The sequence below is a fragment of the Rhineura floridana genome, chromosome 5, assembly GCF_030035675.1.
Source record: "Rhineura floridana isolate rRhiFlo1 chromosome 5, rRhiFlo1.hap2, whole genome shotgun sequence".
In the NCBI taxonomy this organism is placed as follows: domain Eukaryota; kingdom Metazoa; phylum Chordata; class Lepidosauria; order Squamata; family Rhineuridae; genus Rhineura; species Rhineura floridana.
Window position 1 is genome coordinate 89,508,483 of NC_084484.1, and position 14,295 is coordinate 89,522,777.

General features: G+C 41.5%; 1 protein-coding gene across 2 annotated transcripts in view; it reads right to left on the bottom strand.

Annotated features, from left to right (window-relative positions):
- SRPX (sushi repeat containing protein X-linked) overlaps window positions 1-10,326 on the bottom strand; it is a 58,936-nt gene extending 48,610 nt beyond the window's left edge. For both annotated transcript variants that reach the window (XM_061627412.1, XM_061627410.1), the window contains exon 1: window positions 10,166-10,326. In XM_061627412.1, the coding sequence (XP_061483396.1) occupies window positions 10,166-10,235 (70 nt within the window). In that variant the 5' untranslated portion in view covers window positions 10,236-10,326. The remainder of the gene's footprint in view (window positions 1-10,165) is intronic.
- Between the last annotated feature and the right edge of the window lie 3,969 nt (window positions 10,327-14,295).

Genomic DNA, 14,295 nt, shown 5'->3' on the forward strand with positions numbered 1-14,295 from the left:
CCAGCCAATTTAGAATAACACTTCACACCATCTGATGGACTCCAGTCCACAAAAACTTATGCTATATAGGAATACCCCGCATTAACGTACGCAATGGGTCCAGAGTGAGTACATTAACCGAAAATGTACTTAAAGTGAAGCACTACCTTTTTTCACTTATCGATGCATGTACTGCACTGCAATCATCATATACGGGCATAACTGATGTAAATAATGCATTTACGCAAGTTTGTACAGTAGTTGGTAGAGGTGGCGTCATGCCATTAAGTGCCCGTTCTCACGAAGCGAGCGTACGTAATGGTGCTACTGTAAATATGTCCCTACTCGCGAGTGTCCGTAAAGTGAAGGTCCGTATAGCGGGGCATTCCTGTACTAAAACTGTTAGCCTTTAAGGTGGCACAAAACCTTTTGTTGTTTTTGTCATAGCTAAGGTGAGACTTAAACAGTGGGTGTCCTTATTTATTTATTTATTTATTTATTTTGTATTCCGCCCTTCCTCCCAGCAGGAGCCCAGGGCAGCAAACAAAGCACTAAAACACTTTAAAACATCATAAAAACAGATCTTAAAATACATTAAAACAAAACAGCAGTAAAAACATTTTTAAAAAAACAACTTTAAAAAAGGGTTACAAACATTTAAAAAAAACATATTAAACAATTCTGACACAGATGCAGACTGGGATAGGTCTCAACTTAAAAGGCTTGTTGAAAGAGGAAAGTCTTCAAAAGGCGCCAAAAAGATAGCAGAGATGGCGCCTGCCTAATATTCAAAGGGAGGGAATTCCACAGGGTAGGTGCCGCCACACTATAGGTCCTTGCTCTCCTGACAGTCTTAGCCACTTACACTACTGCAGCATTCCAATATCTTGAGGGGGGGGAGTGTGAACCAGTTCTAAAATCAGAGTATTCATTTTGAAAAGTCTAGTCTAAATATGTTGCATATTTTGGAGTTCAGTGCCTAGCATCTCATTTCTAAAGAGGATCTATATTTTGAACCTAGTTCTCAGGCGACAATTTCTCATCAGAATTGGAAAGTCAGTGGCAAAAAGATGGACAAATTGCTTCTCAAAATTGCCAGCTTGTACCACATTTCTCAGAAGAATAACCTTTGTGGTAAGTTGGAGAGGAGACAGACTGGCTAACAGTAACTCATTTTGTGCCATACCACATTGGCTAAGGTTTAGCCAGGCTTCCTGCACATCCCTCAGCCTAAGTGATGAAGTGTGGAAAAAGACATAAAACAGTATACAGAACTGTAATGTCACTCTGAAGTTGCATGTTTCAATTGTTCTTTCCCAGTTAATTAATCAAAAATATGAGCCCAACAATGGAGTTAAATAAGCATCCTTCTTCTCCCTAACTTACAGAGGAGAGCATACTTTATTCCTAAACTCAAGATGATTAAAATAATTCCAGCAACCATTTTTATTATTATTAAAAGAACCCTCAAAACTTTTTAAATCTGGTAAACAAACTCTGGCTCTGAACACACACACACACACACGAAATTGGTCAAATTCAAGTATGGATAAGCTAGTTTGAATACTTATTGTAGACCACTCCACTAACAAGATATTGATTCACTAATAGTCAAAACCCCTTGCGGTTTAAGAATGTGCCTATAGCCAACAGATATTTCTATCAAACTTTAAAAAGCAAGGAAATTGGGCAGCTATACTGAATGCACCAGGGGAGCAGGAAACCTGACCTCCTCTCTGAGATATTGGACTGCCCTACACATTTGTCAGAATGCAAACACAATTTGGTTTGGTCTTTCACATTCCAATCCATTTCCTGTGTAGCTTGGAAGAATTTGGTAACATATGGTGAGTGGTGGCAACACCTACCATCTCCAAAGATGGAAGAATTACATCTTTGTATGTTTGTTGGTGTTCTTCTTACTTTGCTTCTTATCTGTGTTATTACTGTTTCTACAGAGAATCTAACCTAGAAAATTATATTTATCTCATTATTCATTCTAGAAATCTGTGTCAATTTTATTTTTGCTAATTTCAAAGCCTGTTTATTGGTCAATGTCATATGATGGTGAAGACAGCCTTTTGTATTTCAAACTGGAGATTATGCTCTATTTCTATTTGGGGAGCATTAACAGTTGAATCTGAAACTGCAGTTGGATGTAAAATCAGACTGATTACAATATGTTGATACTTCAGGAATGACTCTAGCTGTTGGAGAAAAACAAACTTGGCCTGCCCAAGATGCATGTTTTCAGCCTGCTATGCTTAAATCACTCTACTCAAGGAAAGGTGGGCATGGTCAATTAAAAACATAGAGCACACCTACAATTTTGCTAGAATATATTTCACCTCCCACTATTTTATCTTTGGCAAACTGAGACACTCCTTATATCCATTGAAAACTATTCTGCAGAACTGTCAGTGCCATTCTTCCACAATTGTTTTTGGAGCTTTTTTTTTAGTGTTGCAAAGAGTTGCTGTACTTCACATATTCACAGAAACAGAAGCAAAAGAGAATGATTCACTAAAATTGCAAAGTAAATCAAACATTTAAAGTGACTATCTGAACTATATCAACTGTTGCAATATTGTTGCTTCCTCCCTAAAAAAAGATCAGCACATCACATGTTTTATTTCTGTTATTTGGGCTGATTACAGGTGTTGCCATCACTCACCATATGCTCAGAGGCACATTACCAAATTCTTCCAAGCTACACAGCAAGTGGATTGGACTGTGAAAGACTAACCCAAATTGTGTTTGCATTTTAACAAATTTGTAGGGCAGTACAATACCTCAGAGAGGAGGTCAGGTCTCCTGCTCCCCTGGTGCATTCACTATAGCTGCCCAATTTCCCTGCTTTTTAAGGTTTCAAAGAAATATCTGTTGGCTATAGGTACATTCTTAAACTGCAAGGTTTTTTGCCTATTTATGAATTTCTCTGCTTTTTAATCCAGGAGGTAAGAAATGGGTTCCTGTGCAAGTTTGCTGAGAATGGATTGATCATTTTCATGTTTACTGAGTTCAATGGGATTTACTTTCGTGCAATCATGCTTAGGATAAGTAAAACTGATCATGGGGGGGAGGCCTAGAGTGGGCAGTGGAGGAAGAAGAAGGGAGGAGGAAGGGAGAGGAGATGGGAAGGGAAGGAAAGGCAGGTCTGATCATCTGCATGCTTATTGAGTTCAGTGGGATTTACTCCCATACAGTCATGGCTAGGATGGGTAAAACTGACCATGGGGAGGCGAGGGGAGGAGGAGGGGGAGGGGAGGATGAAGGAGGGGGAAAGAAGGGGGAAAAGGGAGATGATGGGAGGGAGGAGGAGGAGACAGCAGGTTAAATCATTTACATGCTTATTGAGTTCAATGGGATTTGCTCCTGTGCAATCATGCGTAGGATAGATAAAACTGAACATGGGGGAGGGGGAGGGGGGAGAGGAGGGGAAGAAGGAGGTGGGGAAGGAGGGAATTGGAGGGGGATGGGGGAAGGGAGGGATAAAGGAAAGGGGAGGGGAGGGGCAAGAGGCAGGTGATAGGAGGCAGATGAGGGGAGGGCAGGTTTGATCATTTGCATACTTTTTGAGTTCAGTGGGATTTACTCCTGTGCAATCATGCTTAGAATAGGTGAAACTGACCTGGGAGAGGGGCAGGGAGGGGAGGGTGGGGCAGGGGAGGGGAAGGGAGGGAGAGGGAGGAGATTGGATGGGTGGACACTGGGCAGAGGGGAAGCCTCTTTTCTTTCCAAAAGGAAAACATTGTGAACAGTATAATTCTTTTTCAGCATTTCCCCCACCTTTTTATTCTACAACAGGCACATGTAGCCTCCCACCCAAATTTAAACCAAAGCTGTCTCTGGCCACATCCACACCAGACTGTTATTTCACTTTACGTAGTGATGGTTTCTCCCAAAGTATCCTGGGAAGTGTAGTTAGTGAAGGGTGTTGAGAGGTGCTAGGAGAGGCCCTGTTCCCCTCACAGATCTTGAATCAGAGTGGCTGACTGTTAAACCACTCTGGCCACTGGAGCTCTGTCCAGGGAATAGGAGTCTCCTCTCAGCACCCTCCACAAACTACACTCCCCAGGATTCTTTGGGGGAAGCCATGACTGTCTAAAGTGAAATAAAGGTCTGGTGTGGGTGTGGCCCCTGATTAGCCAAGCCAAGCAGCTGTGAGTCTGGCTTTTAGAACACTGACAGTTGGTTCTTACTGAGCATGCCCGGCCTTATCATTGAGTTCAATGCTAAATTTATTAAATTTATTAAATTAATTAAAAATCAGCCAGGCATTTTTTAACTTTGAAATTGCAGGAGATGAAGGTCAGAGTATGGAGCAAGGTCAGTAAAAGGATTACAGGTCCTCTGTGAATATGGCTGATTTTTAATGAATTTCAACAGATTACGAGAACTTTGACAGAAAGAAGTCCAAAAGGGGTCTGATTTTCTCTCTCTCTCTCTCTTTACACTTTGAGCTCTTGATTCTCTCTGACTGTTTTGTTTATTGACATGAAAATTTAAATGGTTGTTAAGCAAGCGTTTCTGAGTTCAGGACTATACATTTTGTAAGGTTTTGTTTTCAAATGAGCTTACGGGAAGCATCAGAATGGCATGCAGCATTATTTTCAATTTAACATTGCGGAATGCAAAAAATCCATGCTGACTATAGTACAGATTTTGGAAACAATGTTTCAAGCTACCATTTTGGGTGTATGAACGATGAAAGTTAATGTGGGATGAATAGAATGTATAGAAACTGGACTCAAATGTAGACTTTTCCCAGCTGATAACATGTTAACATATGGCCACTTCCAATTTTGAAAAGCTTTGGTAATAACATGTATGGCATACCTATCATAGGTTATAGTTTGCATATATTGGGTTACTAAATTTATTGACAGTTTGAGATTTGCAGTTAAATGACTGTTTTACTGAGGAGCTAATGTTATCCTCAAATCAACATGGCATCTGCAACAAAAGCTCATTGATCATACAAAAGATTGACTATTAAGTAATTACATCATTTCAACTGTGTGAACTAAGTATGTGATTTCCATTATAAAACTTCACAACTCAGCAAGATCAAAAAAGATCTATCTGACTGATTATGTCTGTTATGCATCTCCTGTTCAACACATGTTGGGGTTCTGCAAATTTGGTGCTTTGGCATTTGAAGTGAACTTCAGCTGATGCAATTCAGATCAAGAAACTGAAATTTAGCATCACATGCAGCCACATGGCATAAACTGTACAGCAATCTCATAATCAACAGCACTAATCTTACATGACACAAGAACTGGGAACTCTTTCTCTCCTACACATGCTCTGAGTGTTAGAGCTCTTTCCAGAGCAATCTCCAAGAAACATTTCCCACTTTAACTCAGGGAAAATGTGCAGCAACTATAGATGTATGGTAATGTGCATCAAGTGGGTTAACAGCATACCTGTTCAGAAGTCAGTCCCACTGAGTTCAGTAAGTGCTCAGTATAACAGTGATTCCCAAACATTTTTCCCCACAGACCACTTGAAAACTGCTAAGGGTCTTGGCAGATCACTTAATGATTTCATTGCCTGTTGTAGTAGTTGTAATGTGCTGGTGCTAAATCTGAAGCTGGTGCTAGACGCTGCATAACTTTTAATTGTATTTTTATTGCTTCTTTTATTTCTTACATATTGTATTTTATTATATTCCATAGAATTCACATTGTAATACAACAAAATATAAGAAATAAAAGAAGCAATAAAATACAATTAAAAATAAATATGAATATTTAAGGCAATGGATGTGCCATCTCCCATCTTGAACTACAATTTCACAGACAGGCCATGGACCACCTGAATGAAGCTCACAGATTATTGGTGGCCCATGGACCACAGTTTGGGAATTCCTGGTATATAGGATAGCAGCCTAAGTTACTTCCAAATGAGAATAAGGACCAATTAGCAATGGTGCACTAAAATGTCTGTAGAACCCTAAGCCCTCAGACAAGAAAATAACTGTCCTTTTAAACAACACTTGGAATAGGGGAAAGAGTTGAAGCCTCAACAGAAGCCAACCTCAGATCTAGCCTAGTGGATATGTGCACAAGTTCAGCCCTCACAAATCTGAACCTGAATAGCACCATGAAGGGGCCAGAGTAATGTGATCAGAATCAGCATTTGTCTCAATTGACCAAATTAGCTCAGTAATTACACAAAACATTTTGTATGCATCACTATTTCTCAGAGATACTGCTAGCCACATCTGTTTGTTCAATGCACTTAGCAATTACCCCTGGGTGAGTAGGAAAGTGATAGAACCTAAAAAAACCTGGTGGTCACAGCCATATTGAAAGGGTGCCTGGGTACTCTCTGAAGCACAGAAATGGGCTGTACTTTTCATATCTGGAACAGGGTAGCTTCAATATTGCCAGGCTACACTTCCCTTGCCCAGAAGAGGCAATAGGTTTCTATTCCATTTGCCTCTTCCAACATTTTGAAGAATAGCAGCTTTCTGGAGTGCAGAAAGTGTGCCTGAATGATACTGGGGAACAAACAGCTGCAACAAAGTTTGTGTGCTTCTTCAAGATTTTTAATAATCTTATCTGCAAGCCTGATTTTTCAGGCACAAAGCCGACAATGAAAGAAAGCAACTACATCTAGAGGAAAAACTCTCCACTAGTACAAACTACAATGATTCATCAATTATAAATAATGAAAATGTAGTTGGAGATAATTTTATTGCAAGCTAGAATAACAATCAATATACCAAATACTATTGTATTTAGACCACTGGATGGGCTGGAGCATTAATTTAAATAAAGAAATAAATTCAGTTACGAAACAGCACAAATCTGTTCTCCAGTATCTTTGCATTGGCAAGAAGTTAGCTGAATCATGCCAACAAAAAATAAATGCAAACTCTGGCTTATGAACACAGTTAATTTGCTAACTTTACAACCCCCAGTGGATAACTATTGCTTATGTAAAGTATGCTTGCAGACCAAAATGACACAGAGCTCATCCATTAAGGAACAGTTCTGTAACATTAGAGGGCTGCATAACAGATGCTGTTGGAGATCCCTGATTCATAGGGTTGCCATAAGTCATAATCGACTTGAAGGCATATAACAACAACAAATTGCGACATGAATTAAACTTACCTCTTTAATGAGTCTCCTTTTAGCAATTCATCAAAGACAAAGATTCTTAGCTGAACTTGTCATGCTCAATAGTACTTATTTATTTATTTTTGTTTGAATCACCTTATGTGCGCATAAGCACACACACATAACACAATTTAACAGACCCTATGCACTAATTACCCACTTTCCACTAATGAACTTAACGCAAAAGTTGGTGGTAGGGAGGAAATACAAGCAGCAAGTTACAAATAATGCTCTTATTCAGCCTTCAACTGCGAACTGAAGATGTTGCACCAGTCTTTGTAACCAGTCTCAGTATTAAAAGACACAATATCCTCTCTATCTTGAAAAGGGGAAGTGCGCAAATTTCTATGCTACTAAATTAGAATAAATGTGTTTGTCACATGAGAAAGCACATGAAACTGCTGGGAGAAGTCATCAAGAGACCTGAAGTGAAGGGTCACCAGGATGCCAATGACAGCTGTATTTATCATGTTTCAGCAGAGCCAGATGGGATGATGGAAGTCATAAATCAGGTATGGGGAATCTGTGACCTTCCAGATGTTGTTAGACTCAATTCTTATGAGCCTCAGTTAGCATGGCCAATGGTCAGGGATGATGGGAGTTGGTCCAACAACATCTGTAGGGCCACAGGTTTCTATCTTTTTATAAATGGCTGCCTGGGATTTGTGATCATGGACGATGAGGGTGAACAAACTGAAACTCAATCCAGATGAGATAGTGATATTAATGGTGGAGGCCTGATTGATCTGTAAGTAGGTGGTTACCTATACAGTTGGATCTGGACTTCCCCCCTCCTATTCTCCTCACAGAGCTACAATTTCTAGAGTGATTTAACAGTCAATCCCTCTTCCTAGAGAACTGGAAATTTTAGCTCTATGAGGGGAACAGGGGCTCTCCTAACAACTCTCAGTATCCTTAACAAACTACACTTTGTGCTCATGGGTATTTTAGGCTATTTTATTATTTGGTGTTTAAGATTATGAATTTTAATATGTTTTATTGACCATTGGTTAAGATTTTTCATACGCTGTAAACTCCTCTGATATGGAGGATATATTGTAAAATAAACAAAACGAATACATTTTTCCAACAGCTAATGATTATTCAAAAAATGAAATTGAAAAGACAAAATTAAACAGTGATACTATTATACATTCATGTATAAAACACATAATACTATGCCCCTGGAAATTAGAAGATATTGTGTCATCTTGCCAGCCTCCCCCAGCACTATATTTCCATTAAAAACAACTAGTTCCCACAGCTGGCTTCAAACAGAAAGAGTACACTAGTGAACAATGCTAGAGTCCCGCTCAATGTACAGATGCATTCTTCTGATCTTAGGAATTATTAGAATGAGACAGAAGCAAGATAATTTGCAAATCCTATTAAGTCCTTAGTAAACCTCTCAGTTTCCTGAAGGAGCTATGAAAGAGGAAGTTGATAAGTCTGTGCCAGATTTATTCAGCATGGCCCTACGTCAACAACAAACAGAATTTGAACAAAAGCAGAAGACCCCTTGTACTGACGAGTAGATAGGGAATCAAGACACATTGGGTACATACTGCCCACCATGATCACATGACCTAATAAATTTATAATAGTCTAATTAGCACTCTTATCAAGAAAAACATTTCATAGCTTTATCGTGCTCACCCTTGCATCAATACTTATTGGTTTTATCTGGACTGTTTTACCTTTTTTAAAAAAAACCTGTAAACTTGTCTTGAAACATTTTCGGATGAAAGGCAGCATACAAGTTTAGTAAACAAACCTCAGTTCTTCTCTTTGTTTTACCCTTTGATAGATCATTAGAGTTCCCATTTTAAGGCTGAGAAGAGTGACCTGTGATTAAAATGAAGGCTGTGATTTGATAGGGATATGAACTCAGCCTATAATCCAGTCAACTACACGAGACAAAATATTAGGCCCAAAGGACCCTCCATTTAGCATGAGGAATCAACAGGCTGCAACTATTCTGACTAAAGCCAAATGATCAGGATTTATTCACAGAACCTCAGCAAACCTGTATGTGTTGGCTCTCAATCCACTGCAAGCTTGTTGCGCGCATCCATTGCCACACAGGGGTTTCAGCTTTTGGTGTACCATGGCTGTGTAGTTTTCTGAGGTTTGATTTAAACATGACACCAGACAGCTTTTTTTAAAAAAAGTCTAGCAGATGATCCATGTGGGCAGGATGTCTAAACTGGGTCTTCAGATCCATCTGGGAGTATGCCACGCTGATGTGCTAACACTTATCAGACAGGCACACAACAACTTGATTTTGATGCGATCCCAGCTATATGGACCTAGCATGGTTTCCATGCCAAGCATCAAATTTAAACTGAGTGCCAATATTTTAACCTTGTATGTAGTGGTGGATCTAGGACGAAAAGAGAGTAGCCACGGGTAAAGTACCAGTGTTCTACTGATTCCTTATGTATGCGTGCATTTACCACATGACTTGGTCCATTAATGTGAAGAATCAGAATGCGGCTAACTCTACACAGGTAAGGGCGGGTACACGTGTTAAGTGCATTTATAAGTGACCAGGTTTGCTGGAACACTCACATGGACAACCGCTTTACCTCCGGCCGCTGTCACGCCCGTTTTGGCCCGCCAACTCATCACCACCGGCTGGGGAGCCAATACACTCAGGCTTTCAATTTAAAGCCTCGCTCTCTCGCTCTCACTCACTCACTCTCTCACACAGCCTTCAAGAACGAGCGCCTCCCCTCACCCTAGGACTGCCAGATGCTCGGTATTTGAAAGGATGCGCCTTATGCCACAGAATTACAAACCCACAGCGAATAACTTATTATATTCTCGTTGATTTCGGTACGACCCTCACAACAGAGCAAAGGGGCCGCCCCCTCCCCCACTTTCGAGAACTTTTGATTAGGTTGCTGCAGCGGGAAGCCCTCGAGGGCTTGTTGTAAGGACCGGAGGCGCCCCTTTCTCCCCGCCCGCAGTTACAAATGAATCCCTACACAGAACAGATACCAACACGCCTGCCCCCCCGCGTCCTCTCCTTCTTCTCAGCCCCCCACCTTGGTCCGCGAGGCTGAAGCGCGCGCCCACCGCCAGCAGAAGAACCAAGCAGACGGAAGGGCTCCCCATGTCGCTCTCGCCGAGGCGCCCCTTCCGCTCCCGCTGGAAGGCTGCCGACGTAAGAGCTGGGAGCAAGCGGACAGCTGAGGAGAGAGAACCTACGCCGACTAGGCAGAGGGGCTCCCCTTGGAAACTCCTCCCTCTTCATCCTCTTCCCGCTAAAATGCTCTCCTCCGCTCCCCCCACCCCCGGCGCAGGACGCCAAGCAGAGCTGCGGGTTGCGCGCAGAGGCTGGGGTGGCCCCGCTGGGTTCCTTCCGAGCCTCCACCCCTCCCTCGCTCTCCCGCCGGTCTCTCAAGGCTTTGGGATTCCTTCCCAATCCCGTTTTTTGTTTTTGTTAAGAAACTTCTCCACTGAGGTATCAAAGGTATTTTCCCTTCCAGGATCTATCTTCCTCCCTCCGCGGGCCGTTTGCAGACTCAGTTCCGTCATTTATGAAAGGGAGAAAGAAGCGGGGGACGGGACGGGGGGACACCCATAAAGTTCGAGCTTGGAAGGGACCAGCATATCAGCCAGTCTAGCCGCCTCCTGCTGGCGCCCGCCTTGGTCTTCCCCTCCCCCGTCAGCCCTTCTTGGAATCCAGACCACAGTGTCACACACGCCAGGCAACCAGAACGACTGCAAGCTCATTCTGCCTCTTGACAGACTTGACAGGCATTTCCAGTCATCCCCCTCCCCGCCCCCCCCAACACAAGTATCCTGTCCCCGCTTACTGGATGCCAGAGGAATGTCTTGCTGCAGGGTGAAGGGAGCCTTTAGCAACGCTCCCCACCGCTCCTTCCAATAGGATGCACATTTCAATGCTGGGGCAGGGGAGATTGAACACGGTCGAGATTCTGGGCCCTATACTGTAATTTAAACAAGAGCATAAACGGTCAAAAAATGACCAGTACTATGACAGAGGGCTAGTTTTGTGTTCTTAACAGCCACGCAGCAGCATGCCTCAAATCCATTTGGTGTGGAACAAGAGTTGGAAAGTGCTGTTGCCTTCATGAACTGCTTGTGGGCTTCTCAGAGGCATCTGGTCAGGCACTTTAGGAGCAAACTGCTGGATCAGATCCGCCTTTGGGCTTGCTCTCCAGGGCTTTTCTTATGTTCTCCTGCCCTGATGCAGCAGGACTCTTCTGTTCTCTTGTCCCAAAGTGGTACAGCAGGGAACTCTTGAGTCTTTAAGGAAATCTAATTTTTTTAAGTTACAAAAAGCCAGGGAAGTGTGTTGTTCATATGTTTATATTTCTAGAGGTATGTTAGTCTCTTGCAGCCAAAACCACACAAAATGTCTTGTGGCACCTTAAAGACTAACCAATTTATTATGGAATACACTTTTATGGACTACTGTTTCATCAGATGCATGAGTTATTCTGGGTTGTGAGCATATCTGTACCTATACATGCATCACACACATGGATGGGGGGAATTATAAACAGTGAGGTCAGAAGGAAAGGAAATGCAGAGAAATACAGGCATTGATAATTTCATTAATGATGCTACCCTTCTCCCTTGAAATCACTCCTCAAAACTTTTTTTTCCAGCATACCTTAATCCACTTAATCCTCATTTCCAATTAACCAAGTTTTAAGTACATGTAATGAGATCTGCCAGCATTCATTTCTCCCTCTCTCTCTTTCCCCGCTCTCTGTTTTTCAGATCATAAGCTTCTTAGGAGCAGAGAGTTGTCTAAATTGCTTATATTTGTTTATTTATTTAAAACACTTTGTTTTAAAAGACCATCTTTATGTTTCAATATGAGGCACTGAAGGTTTCTCACAAATAAACCATAAACAAGGACGCAACAATCTGATATGCAACAAAACATAAACAAAATAAATAAAACCATGCTGGCAGATATTCATATTTAGATCACGAAATGGAAATGGACGGCCTTCAGGTCAATCCTGAGTTATGGCGACTCTATGAATAGGGTTTTCATGGTAAGCCATATTCAGAGAGGGTTTACCATTGCCTTCCTCTGAGGCTGAGGCAGTGACTGGCCCAAGGTCACCCAGTGAGCTTCATGGCTGTGTGGGGATTTTAACCCTGGTCTCCCAGGTTGTAGTCCAGTACCTTAACCACTACACCACACTGGGAGCTAAGAGTTTGACATTCAAACCTCCAACAGATGAAAGGCCTATCAGAACACACAAAAATCAGCTTGACACTTAAACCACACTGGGGAACAGGCCAAATAAATCTCCCAGGACATGGATTTGCAGGGCTGGTCAGAGAACATATTTGGTTATCCCCAAACAGGGCCTCCCCCGATAGCCTCTGGGAACAAGCAGGCTCATATGGTAGGAATGGTCCTTCAAGTCCTGGTCCTAAGGCATTTACAGCTTTTAACATAATAACCAGCACTTTGAAATGCACCCAGAACAGACCTCATCCCATGAAGATTGTACAACAGAATCACATGCTTCCAATAACTGGCTCCCGTCAAAAGCCTTGCAGCTGCATTCTGCAGCAGCTGCAATTTTCAAACATTCTTCAAGCTGAGTGCCTGATAGCAGTAGTCTTCAGCCTTCTCAGACCTGGGATCCATTTTAACCCAAACATATATTGCCATATATTTGTATGATGCTAAGTGATGCTCCTGTTGAGACCTAGGACCCAATAGTGGGTCCTAACCCATTTGTTGAAGACCAATGTCTTAGCAATCCAACCGTCACATTACTGAGGCATTTCATGACTGCCTAAGATTCATTTATGCACAGAAACATGTACCTGCTGCACCAGCCTTAGCAAGACACACACCATAACCACAACATGAATATCCAGGAGTAGATGAACCCAGAATGCCTAAAGCTGTGCATCCTATGCAAAACATGTTGAATTGTTACTGGATCAGAGCTCCTATAAACCAAGAGCTGTCTTGTTTGCATTAAACTTCAGTGTATTTGCCCTCATCCAGCCCATTACCGATGCCATGCAATGATTTAAAACCTCCACAGCTTCCGTGGTCTGAGTTGGAAAGGAACAGAGTACCATGAGCACACCAATGACAATAGACTCAAACTATTCAGACAATGTTTCCCACCAGTTTCAAGTAGGTGTCAAACATCAGAAGGGACAGACGAGAACTGCAGAATGCCACAGAACTAAGCTAAGACATAGAGCAGTTGTTCCCAGCATGACCTATGTAACACTCTAAGGCACCATGCAGACTGATGACATAACTCATGAACACTATCCTATGATAGATGATGGATACACAAACACAATTTACACAGCACTCCAAATGGGGTACAATTTGCATTCTATCTGTTTAAGTCCTGAAGTCTGCAAGAGAAGCACCAACTACGAAGGAATATTCTTTGCTCCTCCATAACAACTGAGTATAACAATTGTGCATTTTAAAAAATTAATGTAAAATTAATGTACTGCCTTCAAGTAAATTCCAACTCGGCGACCCCATGAATAGGGTTTTCATGAGGCTGAGAGGCAGTGACTGGCCCAAGGTCACCCAGTGAGCTTCGTGGCTGTGTGGGGATTCGAACCCTTTACTGTGTAAAAAATGTAATTGTGCATTTATTACACAATAAAATGCCAACTTGGAAAGGACCTGGATAAATTTAAGCTAATGGTGTCAAAAGTGTTATATAATGTCAGCATGATAAAATCTAAAGAGTATCTCACTACATGAAGAAATAATCTAACATGGGAAGGATTTACAATACCAAGAATGCTGTATGAAGTGTGTCTAGCTGACAAGGAACCTGAAAAGAAAGTTGAAGCCAAATAGATTTTAAAAATAGGGATTCTAACCACAGTAAGAGCTGTCAGCGATGTACAGAGCTCAAACTATATATGTGAAGTAAAATAAGGGTTTTTTAATTTTACGGGTATGGTTATATTGATTTTTCTACGTCAGTGTTGCAAGTCAAATTACCACTATCAATATATTATGATTTTGTCAATTTACAATGTGATTTCCATTTTCCATGCCTAATTCACATGAAAATTTACTGTCTTAAATGTACATTTGATTTTAAAATGGCTGTCTTTCAGTTTCTAGCTCTTATTAACAACATTCACAAATAGCCTATTTCTGACAAAAAAGCATTCTGTTACT